The sequence below is a fragment of the Poecilia reticulata genome, chromosome 9 (genome assembly GCF_904066995.2).
Source record: "Poecilia reticulata chromosome 9, P_reticulata-male-v2, whole genome shotgun sequence".
NCBI lineage: Eukaryota > Metazoa > Chordata > Actinopteri > Cyprinodontiformes > Poeciliidae > Poecilia > Poecilia reticulata.
Window position 1 is genome coordinate 31,736,549 of NC_088838.1, and position 16,393 is coordinate 31,752,941.

General features: G+C 41.1%; 2 protein-coding genes across 5 annotated transcripts in view; one reads left to right on the forward strand and one right to left on the reverse strand.

The window, feature by feature from the left end:
• Positions 1-10,906, forward strand: rnf215 (ring finger protein 215). 2 transcript variants are annotated; one of them, XR_534400.3, is made up of 10 exons: positions 1-566; positions 1,028-1,180; positions 1,320-1,391; positions 1,886-1,974; positions 2,843-2,897; positions 3,006-3,110; positions 4,635-4,776; positions 5,637-5,780; positions 7,310-7,412; positions 7,485-10,906. XR_534400.3 is itself a non-coding variant. In XM_008417721.3 (10 exons), exons 1-10 carry the CDS (start codon positions 327-329, stop codon positions 7,505-7,507), a joined length of 1,095 nt encoding a protein of 364 aa, XP_008415943.1. In that variant the 5' UTR covers positions 4-326; the 3' UTR covers positions 7,508-10,906. The 2 variants fall into 2 exon arrangements, 1 of the variants encoding a protein (XP_008415943.1); XM_008417721.3 differs by having other exon boundaries at positions 4-566; positions 4,666-4,776.
• ascc2 (activating signal cointegrator 1 complex subunit 2) overlaps positions 10,001-16,393 on the reverse strand; it is a 13,344-nt gene continuing 6,951 nt past the window's right edge. The window contains exons 12-20 of one of the 3 annotated variants that reach the window (XM_081610922.1): positions 15,540-15,614; positions 15,194-15,416; positions 14,711-14,907; positions 13,747-13,866; positions 13,049-13,276; positions 12,753-12,840; positions 12,238-12,329; positions 11,000-11,214; positions 10,001-10,787 (exon numbers count right to left, since the gene is read on the reverse strand). In XM_081610922.1, coding sequence (XP_081467048.1) covers positions 11,043-11,214; positions 12,238-12,329; positions 12,753-12,840; positions 13,049-13,276; positions 13,747-13,866; positions 14,711-14,907; positions 15,194-15,416; positions 15,540-15,614 — 1,195 coding nt within the window. In that variant the 3' untranslated portion in view covers positions 10,001-10,787; positions 11,000-11,042. Of the gene's footprint in view, positions 11,215-12,237; positions 12,330-12,752; positions 12,841-13,048; positions 13,277-13,746; positions 13,867-14,710; positions 14,908-15,193; positions 15,417-15,539; positions 15,615-16,393 lie in introns of all 3 variants that reach the window. The other 2 variants (XM_008417720.3, XM_008417719.3) reach the window with 2 other exon arrangements.

The following is a 16,393-nucleotide window of genomic DNA, read 5'->3' on the forward strand; positions in this document are numbered from 1 at the left end:
GTAACTTTACGGTCAATTTGCGTTTATCGACAGAAGAATTATCGTATTGTGTTAAAGAAAATCACTTTTTAAAAGTACACATTTAAAGTTCAATGGTCGTTAACTGAATTATTACCGGGAATCATCTGGGCGCTCTTACACAAGATAGTAACCCTCCCTGACTTCCGTTTACAACAGGAAGTTTTTTTATTCTTCCTGTTTACATCCAAGAGCCTGCGAGCTAACAGCCTAAAATAATCGGCTGCAGGATTTCTAACAAAATGCCTGACAGTTGATGAGTTTTGTGCGTTTCTTGTTGCTTCCTGCTGGTTTTTTGGGGGGGGACCATGGCTTCAGCTCGCCGGTGTTGTCTCTGTTTACCGTCGCCAGTTGTTCTGCTGCTGCTGCTGCGGTGGCCCGGGCTGCTGGTGGCCGCAGAGCAGGTCGCTTTGGTGGAGGTTTTTCTGGAGCAGCAGCCCGCTGTTAGCGCCGTGCTCCAGGGGGAAGTGGTGGAGTCAAGCCGAGGTAGTAAGAGCTCAGAGACCCGGAACGAGGAGGAGGAAGAGCTGGAGGGGAACCTGGTGTTGGTGAGATTTCCTGATGTTTTATAAATGTTAATTTATGATGTGGAAAGTACTAAATACACATGCATTATATATTATGATCTACATATGCATCAGAAATATTCAAGTTAATTTGGCAAGGTGCGAAAATAAATATATTTTCCTGTGTTTAGCTTCTTGTTTTTCTTTGTTACATTGTAAAATTGTTTTGAATTTGACGTAAATGTGAATAAACAACTCTTTATTAAAGAATTGGTATATCCAAAAGTTGTATATTTAATATAGATAATTATTTATAAAGCTGCAGTATGTAACTTTTGCATTAAAAAATGTTTTTTTACATTTACATCACATCTAACCCTGTTGCTTTAGCAAAACTTTTTTCTTCCACACGTTTTCCTTCCACTAAACTTTCCAATAAAACCGCTTTGATTCAGCCCCTATAAACCTGCAGAGATTATAAATGATTGTTTTCCCGTCTCCAGGTTGGAGACGACGCGACGCAGCCGAGCGAAGGAAGAGACGGGGGAAATGGCAACCGGCAGGAGCCGTGGATTGGCGTTGTGCCGGTGGAGATGGACGACAGCAAAGCCTCCACTGGGAACCAGGAGTCTTTTGCTGATGCAGTGGTTAACAAAGTGAGAAATCATCCCAAGTGCAGCTTAGTTAGAGGGTGATTCCACCAACCTGCAGGAGGTTTCAGCTGTCGTTTCTCATTGATGTCTAGAGGATGTTGGTTTTTAAGAATGTTGTTGTTTTGCTTGTTTTGGTGCACAGATGAAGCGGGCGTTGGTCCTGGGAGCATCGGCGCTGATCATCCTGGCTCTGAACCAAAACACAGCCAGCGAGGTGAAACGTCACACTGGTTCTGATGTTCTCCAGTTTTAAAGGACAGTTTTGTCCTTTAAAGACACTTTGTAATTAATTTTACTTGTTGTTTTGTTGATTTGTTTTGGGTATTAAAAATATCTTCCAGTGTTAAATGCTCATTAGAATTTAAAGTTTATTGATTTTTCAGAATATGTTCCTGCTTTATTATTGTTATTTGAACTCAAAACAACAATATTATTGTTTATCGTGATAACTTCTGGGACATTTTATCCTCCAGCGAACCGGTATCTGCCTCATCTTATACTGTGATGACACGGTGACAGTTTTAATAAATATGGAAAAAATATATTTAACAAACACATGACGTGTTGGTTCTTATTTTGGCTGCAGGCATTATTTTTCTTTCTGAATAGTTTGTAAATATAACAATAAATCTGAATTAAATCTGTGCTGATTTATCGGTGCGGCACTAATGTTTGGCCGGTTTGGATCGGCTCGTTTCTGTGTTGCAGATGGATTTGTCCCAGGTTCTGCTGTCCAAGCCCGTCATTGTGATCCAAACATCAGAGAACGTCACCAAGCTGATTGGAGCTCTGCTGAGGTACAGAAACGCTGCACAACCACAGCCACACCAACCTGACGTAACGTTAATGTCTAGTCAAAGTCCTGATGAATGATGTCTTACCAAAGAATTTAATTTTTCTACATTTTGTCACTGGAACCACCAGATTCCCATGAGAACTGACTTTATTTTTTTCTATTTTAAATAAACACTGCCACTTGCAGTATTTCAGATATATAAGATATATTGTATTAATTTAAAATTTCTTTAATGCCTTGCTTTTTTTAATGAAATACTGCCACTTGCAGTAATTATTTATTTCTTCAAACTTTAAAATCATGTGCAAAAAAATCTCGATAATTTTTTTATTCTTAAAATGTCTTGCTTTTTTCTTTTTTAAAGAAATACTGCCACTCAGTGTTTGAGATAAGTTTTATATTTGTATTTATTTTTAAATTGTCTATTTTTAAAAATGTCTTTCTCTTTTCAAAATAAATACTGCCGCCTGCAGTGTTTCTCATTTTCATGTGCAAATTAAAAAAAATATTAAAATATTAAATTTTTAATTTATTATGAAATTCTGCTTTTTATTCTTAAAATTTCTGCTTTTTCTTGCAGTATTTCAAAGCTGTTTTATTTTATTTTTTAAATTGCCATGTGCAAGTAAAAAAATCTAGATTAAAATATGTTATTTATGTATTATTTTTTATTCTAAAAAGTCGCATTTACGGTCATACATACACACAAATATTGTAAACACAAATAATTCCTAATATTTCTAAAGTAGGAACAAAAAATCCCACAAAAACCACAAAATCTTTAATTTGTCCGATTAATTAAGTCTTCAGGTTGTTTATCACTTTATTAGTTTGATTAAATGGCGTTTACTTTATTGTTATTTCTGCAGGGGTCTTCGGGCGACGGCTAAAATCACATATGAGACGATCCTACAGGACAACTTGGTGAGCGTCTTCCTCGCGGCTGGCCGCGTGTTTCCAGGTTCGCAGCGCCCCCAGTGGTGAGTGAGCAGATGACAGGCTGACGGAGCTGCCGCTGTGTTTTCCGGGCAGGGCGCCACGCTGACCCTGTGGTCCAGCTGCGGCCGGTCCAGAGGCGGCCTGTACGGAGAGTGGCAGGGGGTCATCTGCACCGGCGAGAGCAACTCTCAGGTCCAGGTGGGGAGGCGAGAAAAACAAAACAACAACAAAACCGTTCTTTTGTAAAGCTTTGTCTAATCCAGCTGGAACTTTTATAAGCCGAGGTATTTTGCTTTCAAAACAGCCAAAAAAAAACCCTGATATAGAGCCGCTAATGTCATATAATTTTTTGAAAAAATGAAGATAAATTTAGACTCATTAATTCACAATTAATGAGTACACTGTACCGGTCCGTCGTGGTGAAGAGAGAGCTGAGCCAAAAAGCGAAGCTCTCGATTTACCGGTCGATCTACGTTCCCACCCTCATCTATGGTCATGAGCTTTGGGTCATGACCGAAAGAACGAGATCACGGGTACAAGCGGCCGAAATGGGTTTCCTCCGCAGGGTGGCTGGGCTCTCCCTTAGAGAGAGAAGCTCGGTCATCAGGGAGGGACTCAGAGTAGAGCCGCTGCTCCTCAACGTCGAGAGGAGCCAGTTGAGGCTCGGGCATCTGGTCAGGATGCCTCCTGGACGCCTCCCTGGTGAGGTGTTCCGGGCACGTCCCACCGGGAGGAGGCCTCGGGGAAGACCCAGGACACGCTGGAGGGACTATGTATCTCGGCTGGCCTGGGAACGCCTTGGGATTCCTGGAGGAGCTGGAAGAAGTGGCTGGGGAGGGAAGTCTGGGCCTCCCTTCTGAAGCTGCTGCCCCCGCGACCCGACCCTGGATAAGCGGAAGAAGATGGATGGATGGATGGATGGATGGATGGATGGATGGATGGATGGATGATTCACAATTATTCAAAAAGTTATTGTAATGGTTGTGGGCAGGGTAGAGCTCCTGTAGCAGTCTGTATTACTGTGAATTTGAAGACGCCTCTGAGTGAAGACTGTTTTTCTAAGACGGTCTTAAAAATGTGGATATTTTTTTATTCTGTGGCATGGAAAATGCCAATAATAAAAAGCTAATTTAAAAGCATATTACTGATATTTTTAGTCTCATTCTTTGTGGAAATCCTATGGAAGAGGATTAGTGCCACTGAATTAAAAATATATATATATTCTGGCTTTCATCTCTGAAGAAGAAGTCAGAATTCTATGATTAATGTCAAACTTTTGAGAAGAAAATTCAGAATTCTAAAATTGAAACCAGAATTCTGACATTTAAATCAGAATTCTGGGATTAAGGTCAAAAATCTGGGGGGAAAAAGTCAAAATTCTGAAAACATAAATGTGAGATAACATCTAATTTTATCTCAGAAGAAGCTGTCAGAATTCTTAAAGTCAAAGTTGTGAGAAGAAAATTCAGAATTCTGAAATTTAAATCACTATTCTGAGATCAAAGTCAAAATTCTGGAAAAAAAAAAAATTGAGATTAAAAGCAAAATACTGAAAAGTCAAAATTGTGAGGAAAAAAAATGTAATTCTTTTTTGTAAAATTCTGTGAAAAGCCTGGATTTGTTGTTATATATGTATTTAATTACCTGGTTATGTGTAATAAATAATGAGGCGACACGCCCCTGGTCTGATCTGTCGGGTTATAGAAGCGTTGTGTGTTTCAGACGCCGTTTCTTCTTCTCTGGTGGTTTCCAGAAGTACCTGCAGCAGCTGTGGGACACCGTCCTGCTGGTGGCGCTGATCCTCTGCACAGGCGTCATCGTTCAGGCCCGCTGGCAGCACCAGGACGACAACGACAACCTAGAGGTACAGCTGGTTACTTCACAGCGGCTGCACTGCAGCATCACGTCAAAGTCAGAGGAAGTTCGTAACATGCACAGATTTTATTAGAAAAGCTTTAAAAAATAACCAGACCATCAATAATTTAAAACCCTAAAATATGGATTTAACTTCCTCTTTCCAGATTTAAACTCCTAAAACATAAAACATGTCTCCCTCGTCCTCCCAACGCTCCATCCAGTAATTCTGCGTAAATAAAAATTACTTGGTGAGGTGTAACTAAACCCCACAACTAAATATTTTTTTGCTGATAAACTGACTTTCTGCAGAAATTTTGACAATTTATTGAAATTTTGTTGGATTCTGTGACGTTTCACTTTGAAACCACCTCAGTGCTGCCCTCTGTGGGTTGAACAGTGGCTACTGCAGTCAAAACTTCTCCAAAAATGCAGAAAAAAGTTGCCAGATTTGTTGCTCATCCACCTCTTGGCCACAATCTAAAATCTATAAGAATTGTGGAATTTTCTAAATTTGTTTAGGTTTGAGTTTCACTTCCACAGGGCGATTAGTTGCACTTTACCTTCGTCCAAGTCTCCAGGTGGTGTGTTTCTGCTGAACGTAATAAAAGATAACACAGACCAGCTCCTACAGGTTGTTGTTGGTGTTAAAGTTATTTACAAACCGTTTCATAAAGCGATTTCCCATTCTTTACCTGCAGAAACTACATAAAGAACCATTTGTTCTGCGCCATCTTGTTGGTTTTTCCAGTTAGTTTTCACTGTGCTGAAGTAATATTTGTTACAGAATAAAGGATCGAGTACAAAACGTGGAATTATTATTACACATTCCGACATAAATTTGATCTGGTTTTGTATTTTCTGCTGCAGCTTCTTCCCAAGCAGGACGTTCTGAAGAAAATGTCGTCGCTGAAAACCAAAACGTATCGTCGGCCCAAACGCTGGTGCGACCCGTCCCAGCAGACCGAGACGGAGAACTGCGCGGTCTGTCTGGAACCGTTCAACAACAACCAGGTGTGTTAACAATGACGATGCTGCAGGCTGGAAGGAGCTCCAGGAGCAGTCAGGCTTCAAGCGAACCAGAAGAGGCTTCTGACTGAAGACTGTTGCTGTTTGTCATTGCTGCTCAATATTCAAGCATATTAACAATATGTCAGCAAAATCTTTGACATGCGAATAGAAAAACCTGACTTGGCATAGATGGGCAGCAGGGGCAGCCACTAAACAATTCAAGATGGCCGCCATGTTTGTCAAATTAGTTTTGCACCAAGTTATTTCATATTTATCACATTGATACTTGAAGTATTAGATGGATGTCATACCTTTTTGTAGGAATAATACACGCTCCTTGATTCTGCATTTCCTTTTTCTCGTTAACATTTTTCAAAATGGCCGCCACGGTTGAGAATATAAATTTGCACTGAAATTGGCCAATTGCTAAGGCGGGAACAGCTAACCAAAAAGTTTTGTTCAACTTTTACTAATACATCAGATATGCGAAGAATGAGCAGCTTAGAGTTTAGCTAACTGCTATGCACATAAAAATGCTTTGCTAAACACAAAACATTAGCAGAAGCTAACATGTAAGTAAAACTTAGATGGCAACGTTCAAGATAAAAAAGCGCTTCACCAAAATAAATACAAAAATTTAAGCAAAAACAGATTTATAAAAAATGTGTTTGTTGATGGCCTTTAAAAGAAGCTGACCTGAGAGTTAGCTGCTAAACAAAAATAATTAGCATAAGCTATTGCTAACCATTTAGCTAAGTCTGTGTCCAGTTGAGGACTGGTTTATGGCAATAATCGGCTTAAAAGGCTCAAAAACAGCAGCCATCTTGAAACTCATGTAGCTAATGGGGATATATGAAAAACAAACAGCTTTTCTATGTTTTCATCACCTGTCGCAATAATCTATGTCAGTTAATCAGATGATGCATCAAAACGAGATCAATAATTTTCATTGGCATCATTTATTGTTTTTCTTTCTACCAAAAACTGGATGATCAAAGTCTTCAGTCTGGTGTTTCGGTCTCAGCTGAACCGTTTTTTTTTTCTAGTGGCCTTAATTTGAAAGTGAACCGACAGGAAAGTAGAAAATGAGAGGGAAGACGTGTCAAAGGTCACCAGGCCGGGAATCGAACCTGCGACGGAGGCGTTTAGGACTAAAGCCTCCTCATGCGGGTTTTGCTTAACCCTGCGCCCCAACTAAGAGACTTTATAATTTCTGTTTTATTTTGGATATTTAAATGTTTTCCAGTTCCAGTGTTAAATGTTTTAGTATTTAAAGTTTATTGATCTTTGGGGATTTGTTCTTGTAATTTACTACTTCAAAATGGTCTCAAAACAACAATATTATCGTTTATTGTGAAAACTTCTGGGACAATTCATCGCTCAGCAACCTTTGTTAGTGTGACAGGCCAACTTCCATCCACACTAGAAAGATGTTTATAGTGAAACTGCTCCACTGCCTCATCAGCTCTTTTGGTGCTAGCAGGATGTTGGAGTAGGGGATACGATCTCTGCTCTGACTCTTGTGTCCTCAGTGTCTGCGGGTGCTGCCGTGCCTCCATGAGTACCACAGGGACTGCATCGACCCCTGGCTGTTGCTGCAGCACACCTGCCCTCTGTGCAAACGCAGCATCCTCGGTGAGTCCCCGCCTGCTCCCCGTCCGCCGGCCGGATCCGACCCGTCTGAAGAGCTTCTGCTCCTCCCTGCAGGCGCCGTCCGCAGAGACAGCTAGCAGCCGCCGCGCCCGGACCGCATCTCGACCGCGCCGCCCTCCCTGGGAGCGGATCTGGACTCCAGGCGGCAGAAACTCTGCGTTTTGGATTCCTGCTGAGCTCCTCCTGGGACGTCTGTTACGTTAAAACACGTGTGGAATCTCTGCAGCTGAAGTCGGCTGCCCAAACGTTTCGACGTGTAAAAACTATTTATTCGCTCCATGGACGACGACGATGACTTCTTCTTCTTCCTCTTCCACACGCTGTTCACTTTAGCTCCTGAATGATGTCAGTAACAAACATGTTCATCTGATTTATTTCCTGCTAAAACCGCTTCTGCGCTTCTTGTTTGGAAAATTAGCAGGTTTTTTTTCCAGGGTGAAAAGATTAGCTTTAAAAATCATCCGTACTAATACCTAAATATAAACGACAGCGGTGTGGAAAAGTGTTTGTCCTCTTCCTCATTTTGTATTTTTTTGCATGTTTATCACAGTTCTGTGTTTCAGGACATCAAACCAATTTAAGTATTTATAAATGAAGGCGATAGAAATCCAGACGTTGACCTGGATTTATTTCTAATGACTGAGTGAAAAAGTTTGGTCCAAAAGCCACAAACAATCGAAACGGATTTTAAAACAAACACTAAAGCTGTTTGTTTATAATCCTTCCACCCTGGAAAACGAAGATCCAAACTGACCTGACGAGAGTTAAAGTGCTGTGCAAAAGTCTTTAAAAAATGATTTGTTAAATTAAAGTGTATTTAAGTGTAGTTTATAAAGATTTTATAGTTATTCTCTTAACTTTGGCTCCTTTTTTCAAATCTCATCTTTCCTTTGGTTTCATGCTTCACATTTTTAGCAGCAATCTGGCAGACAGATTAGTTCCTCTGTCGTTAAATTTAAGGAATTTACAGCAACCAAACCTGAAATGATCAAATCTACACAAGAAATTTCTACATTAAGGTTTCATATTTAAAAGCGGTAAAAGTCAAACGTTTGTTTAAACTGAATTTTCCTCGATTAAAAACCATAAATTTAAATTACTAAAACTAGAATATTACAAAGCCAGATGTGAGTATGAAAGAATCCCAGGCTGGAACGAACCCTGAGTCTGGATTAACTGGAGTATCCAGACAGAGAACTGTCATTTGCTGAACATTAAGCCAAAATTGTACAAAAATATGTATTCATTAAAGAAGAACTTCATCTGTAAAAGTTTTACACAGAGCCAGTTTTACCTTCACCCAATAAAAAGTCCATAAAAATCTGATATTAACCATCTTTCTCCATCCAATTATTAATCAGTTAATCCAGAAGATTAACTACCAAATCAGCCTCAAACTGTACTGATGTTGATTGAAGCAGAAGGTTTTGAGCTTTTCACATGTTGAAGTTAGAAATATTATTTTTGCATTCACTATAGAATTATATTTTATTGCATTTTAGGAACTAAAATGTTTGTTATTTAAGAAACTGAATTATTTATTTGCACCTTTTAATGTATTTTTTATATTTTATAAAATAAGCTTTAATGGTTAAATTAAATATCAGCAGAAAGTGCCAATTTCTTTTCATCCGATTTATATAATGATTGGCTGCAACTCTAGTAAATTTATGAATAAATGTAGATTTTTTTTTTTTTTACATCATATTTAGGAATTTTTTGACATCATAGAAAATCCAAGTGAAATTATTCTAAAATTGCAGTTTTTCTTCATTCTTATTTTTGGCATGAATTTACTCCTGTAACGGCTCCAACACTCCATCATACAATCAGACCAACAGTCGATGTTTGAGTAGAAATAAAACCTTTTGAGTTTAAACAAATCAAACAAATCACAGATGTAGGTCAAAGAAGCTGAAGACTTTTGCACAACACTGTAAAAAAACAATTTTTAGTTAGGAGCGTGATGCGCGCCCCCTGCTGGTGCCTTCTGTACATGCAGCTCTTGGTGACTCCTGACGTTTCTGATTGGTGGGATCAACGTTTTCACTTATTTTGTATAAATCTGGGTCAGATTGAATCACCTAAGTCGGTTTGTAACTTTTATTACAGAAATGTTTTGTACATATTTGTTAAAGCTGCCGCCATGTTGTGACAGATAATCTGTGAAAAGGTTAATCTCCATATTTTCCCTGAGCCGTTACTGCAGTCTGAAGAAATGCACCAAAACCAACCAATCAGAGCCAGGAGGCGGGGCTTAGCGCTGTCAACAATCCTCATGTACTCACTGGAATACCGTTTATATGCCGTCATGCTATGCTAACTAGCTAACCAGTTGTAGCTTAGCAAAGAGCATGAGGATGATTAACAGCGCTAAGACCCTCCCCTTCCCTGTTTGAGTTGCTTATTTCTGCAGTTATTACAGAAAGGAGCTCAATTTTCTGATTATCTGTTGCTGTCACAACAGTGATCAATTTAGCAAATATGTAAAAAAAAATCTGTTTATGTATAAGTTACACTTTTATGCATTTTACCACATTTTACCACAGATGACTCAAACTTGAAAGATGTCAAAACAACTGCATTATTTATTATCTGCTTTTGTTTTCTATGTCATATCAACTCCAAAATAGTAATAATTTGTCTTGTTACAAAATGTTCTGACAGATAGATGGGTTCTCTGTGTAGAAAATAGTTTGTGCATGGCAACATGACGCAGCCTGTGCTTCCAGACGTTTGGTTCTGACCCGGTTCTCACGATCAGGAGGGGGCACTAGCGGCCACTCTGATCGTTTGGTCGGCTGATGTTCTTCCAGAAGAAGGAGATGAACAGCTCCGCAATGGAGGACACGCTCTGATGGAGACACTCTGTGACGGAGGAGAAGCTCTGTGACGGAGGAGAAGCTCTGTGATGGAGGAGAAGCTCTGTGATGGAGGAGAAGCTCTGTGACGGAGGAGAAGCACTGTGACGGAGGAGAAGCTCTCTGAGGGAGGAGAAGCTCTGACGGAGGAGAAGCTCTGTGAGGGAGGAGAAGCTCTGTGATGGAGGAGACGCTCTGTGACGGAGGAGAAGCTCTGTGAGGGAGGAGAAGCTCTGTGATGGAGGAGACGCTCTGTGACGGAGGAGAAGCTCTGTGATGGAGGAGACGCTCTGTGATGGAGGAGACGCTCTGTGATGGAGGAGACGCTCTGTGATGGAGGAGACGCTCTGTGACGGAGGAGAAGCTCTGTGACGGAGGAGACGCTCTGTGATGGAGGAGACGCTCTGTGATGGAGGAGACGCTCTGTGACGGAGGAGAAGCTCTGTGATGGAGAAGCTCTGTGACGGAGGAGAAGCTCTGTGATGGAGGAGACGCTCTGTGACGGAGGAGAAGCTCTGTGATGGAGAAGCTCTTTGATGTCTTAATTGTTTACATCTTTGGATCGTAATAATAAACCGATTTGTTACTTGGCAAAAATAAAAAGTCTAATTGTGATTGTGGTGAGCAGAGGAAGGAAATCAGTGCTGAAATAAATCATTTTGGTCAAAAAAAAAAAAAAGATCCACAAAGAACGTTGTGGCGACAGACCAGAACCGGGTCAGCCGGACCTCCAGCAGCGCCGCAGAGCGGGTCAGGAGGGGATCATGCCTTTGTTCCTCTTGCGGTCCGCCATGGAGCGCCGGTTGTGGTTGCTCACGCGGCTCTTGTTGGCCTCCTTCTTGCGTCGGTCCAGGAACGTCTCCGTCGTCTGTCCCTGGCCTTTGGGTCGACCCACCACGTTACTGGGCCGCTCGGGCCGGAACCTGCAGGAAACGAGGGTCAGAAAGCTGCAACAGGGTGATTTCACGGCAGATTGGGTTCAATGAGAGAAGAAAATCTCAACACTTCCAGCTGCTGCGGTTTACTTTCTCACTGAACTGAAGGAACCAAACTAAAAAACCTGTTCCCCTCCTCACCAGGGGGGGCGCTGTACCAAGAACTACTGAAGGAAACGACACAAAAACCTCTTAAGACACCGAGCGAAACTTCCTTTTTCACCAAATGTAAACAAAAATGGAGTGGCGTCAGATTTCAGCAGCTTATCTTCGATAAAAAAAACAAACCACGAGACGTTTCTGCTGCTAGCGCTAGTTAGCATGTTTGTGTTGGTTGTATTTACCCAGAATCCCCTAAAACAGGGGTCCCCAAACTTTTTCCTGTGACGGCCACATAACTTTTCCCTTCTCTGGTGGGGGGCCGGAGTCAGTTTGTGACAGAAAACGTTTTACACGTTTATCACCTGCGCTGCCGGAAATTGTTGACGGGGGGGTTTGAAGGTTGAAACTGTTCAGCGGGGGGGAGGGGGAGGCGTTTCTCGATTGATTTTTACCCAGAAAGCACATGGGCAAAAACCGCTAGTGAAACGGTCACTGGGACTGACTAGTATGTATTTCATTGAGGGAAACCTGGAATGCAGCGTTCATAACAAACACGTGTTCATCTACTCTACCGCTAGCAAACAACCATAATGATTAAATAACATAAAAGTCAAGCAGTTCCCTAAAAGTCCAACAGATGGCAGCAATGCGCCATGCAAAACAAAACAACAGTTTACAGGACACACTTCCTGCTACAGAGCCCCCTGGTGGTTGAAGAAAAATCCACATATAAACCGGAAAATACAATATATGAAAAAAAATCTGAATGCTCTCTGGTATTGTTCAGGGGGCCGGACCAAATGTGGCGGCGGGCCGGATCCGGCCCGCGGGCCGTAGCTTGGGGACCACCGCCCTAAAATAATCCTATTTACACTGGGAGCCATCCTGGATGAACTTGGAGGTGCTCACCCTCTCCTCTGCTGCATGGCAGCTCGTTTGGCTTCGGCTCTCTCCCTCAGCAGAGCCGGGTCCTGAACGAACTGGTCCCGGTTCACAGGGTTCTGAAACACAAAACCATGCAATACATGACGCAGCTTCCAAACTGGTACCGACGTCGGCTTCCTCAACCCATTTTACAGTGCATCATCAAAAATGCTCAAATGTTAGAACTTTTTCCATTTGTTTTGGTTCTGATTCTCAGTTAACTCGTCAGATTCTGAGTCCAAATCAACATTTGGAGTCAAAACTACAGAAACGAGGCTCAGCAATCAGAGTTTGGAAATACATTCAGGAGCGTCATCTCGTTTAAATAAGATTTTAAAAACTTGTAAAAAGATTTATATCTCATTAACATCAATCTGCATTTTTAGATGTTTTTATATCTCGATACCAGAGTCCGGTAGTAAATAGTTACATTTGCTTTAGTAACTTTTTAGAAAAAAAGAAATGTAAACATGACTTCAAAACGTGAGTCACTTCATTACCTGTGAAACGTCTTCGTCTTCATCGTCTTCCTGCTCCTCTTCCCCCGGTTTGGTTCCTTTCCTCAGTACCTGAGGGACGGTGAACGGCCTGCAGAGAGAAAAACCAGTTACTAGTTTCTCCTTCACTGTGTCGGGATGTTGAAGCTCCAGTCAGAAATGTAAAACACACTCGTCATCAGCATTAATGTCGTGGTGATCTTTGATTTCTGAACATCAAGACTTTCCAAACCTTGAACAATGAACATCAAGCATTTTCAAGGATCTGAAGCACCTGAAGGAGCCGGGCAGCGCCTCACCTCCTGCTGAGTAAACTGTCTCCGTCCAGGTCGTTGGCTCCGACCTGGTTCATGTCGTACGTGTCGTCGTACTCGTCGTCGTAGTCCAGGTCGTAGGGGTCGGCATCGGCCGACGCTCCCGGCTCGACGGCGACTTCGTCCACCACCGTCTCGTACGTCATGTAGCGCGCTCGCTGCTCCGCTATGTGCTGCTTGTCGTCCAGCATCTCTCGGGCGCTCTCGCCTTTCCTGCAGGAGGGAAACAGAAAAACCTCCTGAGAACTGCAAAAACACAAAATCTCACCAACTATTTTTATATAGTTTATCACAAATGTCTTAGTTCATTTCAATAAAGACAAAACTAACTTACAAGTAACTTTTCCGAAAGAATTATGAGCCTATTTTAATTGAATAATTCCTTAATATTCATGAAAAATTTCTAGTTAAACTGGCAGATTATTTCACTCATAGCAGGACATTTTTCCCATTTCACAACTGAAACAATCTGCTAGTGGAACTAAAACTTTTCATCAACATTAAGGAATTATTGACTTAAAACAAGCTCATATTTCTTGCTCAAAAGCTGCAGAAAAAAAATCCAGATTTTCTAAAAATTAAATCTCCAAAAACCAAACATTCGATTGATCAATAAAATCGATTCATCGCCCAGGCGTGTGACATTTAGATTTGTACGACAGCAGCTTCCTCTACTCCTGTACCTCCTGCCCTTCCAGACGCGGGACATGTCCACCTGATTCCTGCGGAAGACGTCGAACTCGTCGTCGTCGAACACGTTGGATCGGTTGTTCAGGACACCTGGCAGATCCTCTTTCACCGGCCTGCAGACCAACATTAAGCTCCAATCACACAAAACGACACAAACAAAATCGCTCTGCACGCCGACTTTGCTGTCATCTTAAAATGTCTCCGAGTAAAACAGATCTGCAGGTTTTTTGACGCTTTTGTTTGGAACTTTTTCTGCGAGAAACCATAAAACTGTGGTTAGTTTGAAACCCTTCGACTCCAGCAGAACCTGTAATGTGAGAAAGCTGAGACGGCGTGTTACAGTCCAATTGGAAAGAAAAGCAAGGAGAACCTTTCTGACAAATTACTCTGAGATTAATCAGAAAGATTTAAAAGTTGAATATTTGCTAAAAGAAAACTCAAATTTTGAGGTTAACATTAGAAATTTTTAGAAAAACGTTTTTGAAATTCTAAAGTTGAATCTCAAAAAACAACATGAGTTTAATGTCAGAAATGTTCTAGAAATTAAATTTGGACATTTCGAAGCTCATAAAGTCAAACATTTGCTAAAAATAAACTCAGATTTTGAGATTAATCTTAGAAATTGTGAGTTTCAAAAGTCAAAACTTTTCTGGACTTTTGCAAGTTTTCTCACAAATTTCGAACTTTTCAAATTCTCTAGATTTTTCAAGACATTTTCTGAGATTATTAAACATTTCTCAGGTTTTTCTCGTAAAGTTTAGACTTTTCAAATTCAGAAATTTCACATTTTTTCCCAGAAAATATCTGAAATTAATCTCAAAATTGTGTTTGATGGAAAAGTACTACTACGGCCCGAATACCAAGTCATAAATGCAAAATGGCGCCTGAAGAGTCTTTAAACAGTCAGAGAGAGTGGCGCCCCCTAGTGGATGCTGTTGTGGCCTTAGCAGGCCGTACCTCGGCATGTTTCGGTCCAGTTTCTCCAGGCTGGGAGCCAGTCGGTCCTCCAGGATGTTGTTGATGACCAGCTCAGAGTTGTAGTCGTATTCCTGCAGACAGGCCAGCAGGAAGCCTTCGCCCAGGTCAGGAAGCAGATCCCTGATGCAGGACAGGAGCGACTCGAGCTCCGGCCCGCTCACAGGACACATGGCGCCCTGGAAACCCAAAACGTTTTGATGCCATGTGACCGTTCTGTACGGAAAGAACTGTAGAACCACAAACATCCCTACAAGCACAAATCCTTCAGCCTTTGCGTCATATTGATCCATCTCATAAGATCCAAAAACTGAAGTTTGTGGCTGAAGCAGGAAAATAAATGACATTAAAACTTTAAGGGGTGTAAATACTTTTCCGAGGATCTGAGTTTGTTTCTATTTTATCATTTAAACCCATGAAAAACAAACACTGTGACGTCATGCAGCTGCAGATCGAAGCGCTCACATTGTCGCCTTTCTGTGGGGCGGCCATCTTGGCCTCGGCCCCCTCCAGCCTCTCTCCTCTCGACTCTTTGACCTCTGGCGACCCGAAGCCGTCCGAACAGGCTGCCGCCGCGCCGTGATTGGCTGGCGACGAGGAAGCGCCTTCAGTCTGTGGTCTTCGTCGGCCCGTGGCGTCCCAGGCGCTTTCCACACCCTCCAGCAAATACAACGTCCTTGTCTCGTCACTGAGGGAGAGTTAAAGGAGAAACCGGCTTTTCCGAGCAGAACGCTGCAACATAAACTGATATTTAAGACATTAAAAAAACTCCTGGAGATTTTAAATCTTTAAATGGACAAAAAAAGGATGCATGACAGGGAGAGCTTGCTGCAGGAGGCTGATGTCGTCTGAGATGGGAAACTGATCGTCGTAGTCGACTAGAAACCTGAAAAACAAAAAACGGGTCAAATTTACCACCAGAGTGGGCCGATTACTGAAATACTAAAGGAAAATAAAGCTGCATTAAAAATGCCATTTTCTTTTGGTTTGTTTTTTTTAAATGGAGGAAAATCCACCCAAAACTATAGAAACATTTAGTTTTTATTTTTATAATGTCATGAAGAGTCAGAAGGAAAAGGAGGAAAATTAAAAAGGAAATCTGCAAATAAACGGACAAAAGAGAAAACAGAAGAAAATGCTAAATGGAAAAATGTCAGGAGGAAAATAAATCAATGTATGATAAATAAATATAATTCTGAATGTGGAAAAAAGGAAACTAATAAAACAATAAATAAGACAATAAAACTGGATATAAAATGAAAAATTAAATAATAGTGATACGTTAAATTAATAATGTTAAAAATGATAAACATTTATTTATGTTACAATGTATAATGAAATAATTTTGGAGGGTTCCTGGTTTTATTTTCCAGATGCAATGTTTGACACATGAATTACTTTACCAGCTCATTTATTCACTGCTACATTTTAAACAATTATGTCAGGACCTGACCTCTGTACTTTGTACTGACCTGCGTCAGATCCTGCGGTGATAAAAACAGCTTTTATGAGTCACAGAGTTTTCTGTGAATCATAAAAGGAAACCTTTCAAAATGGCTTCAGTTAAGCTGTTAAACCAGAACCTGCAACATTGATTTAACCCCCAAAAATAAATAATTTTTCATAAAACAGAAAATGACTTTTCACTTCAACCTGTGTAACAAA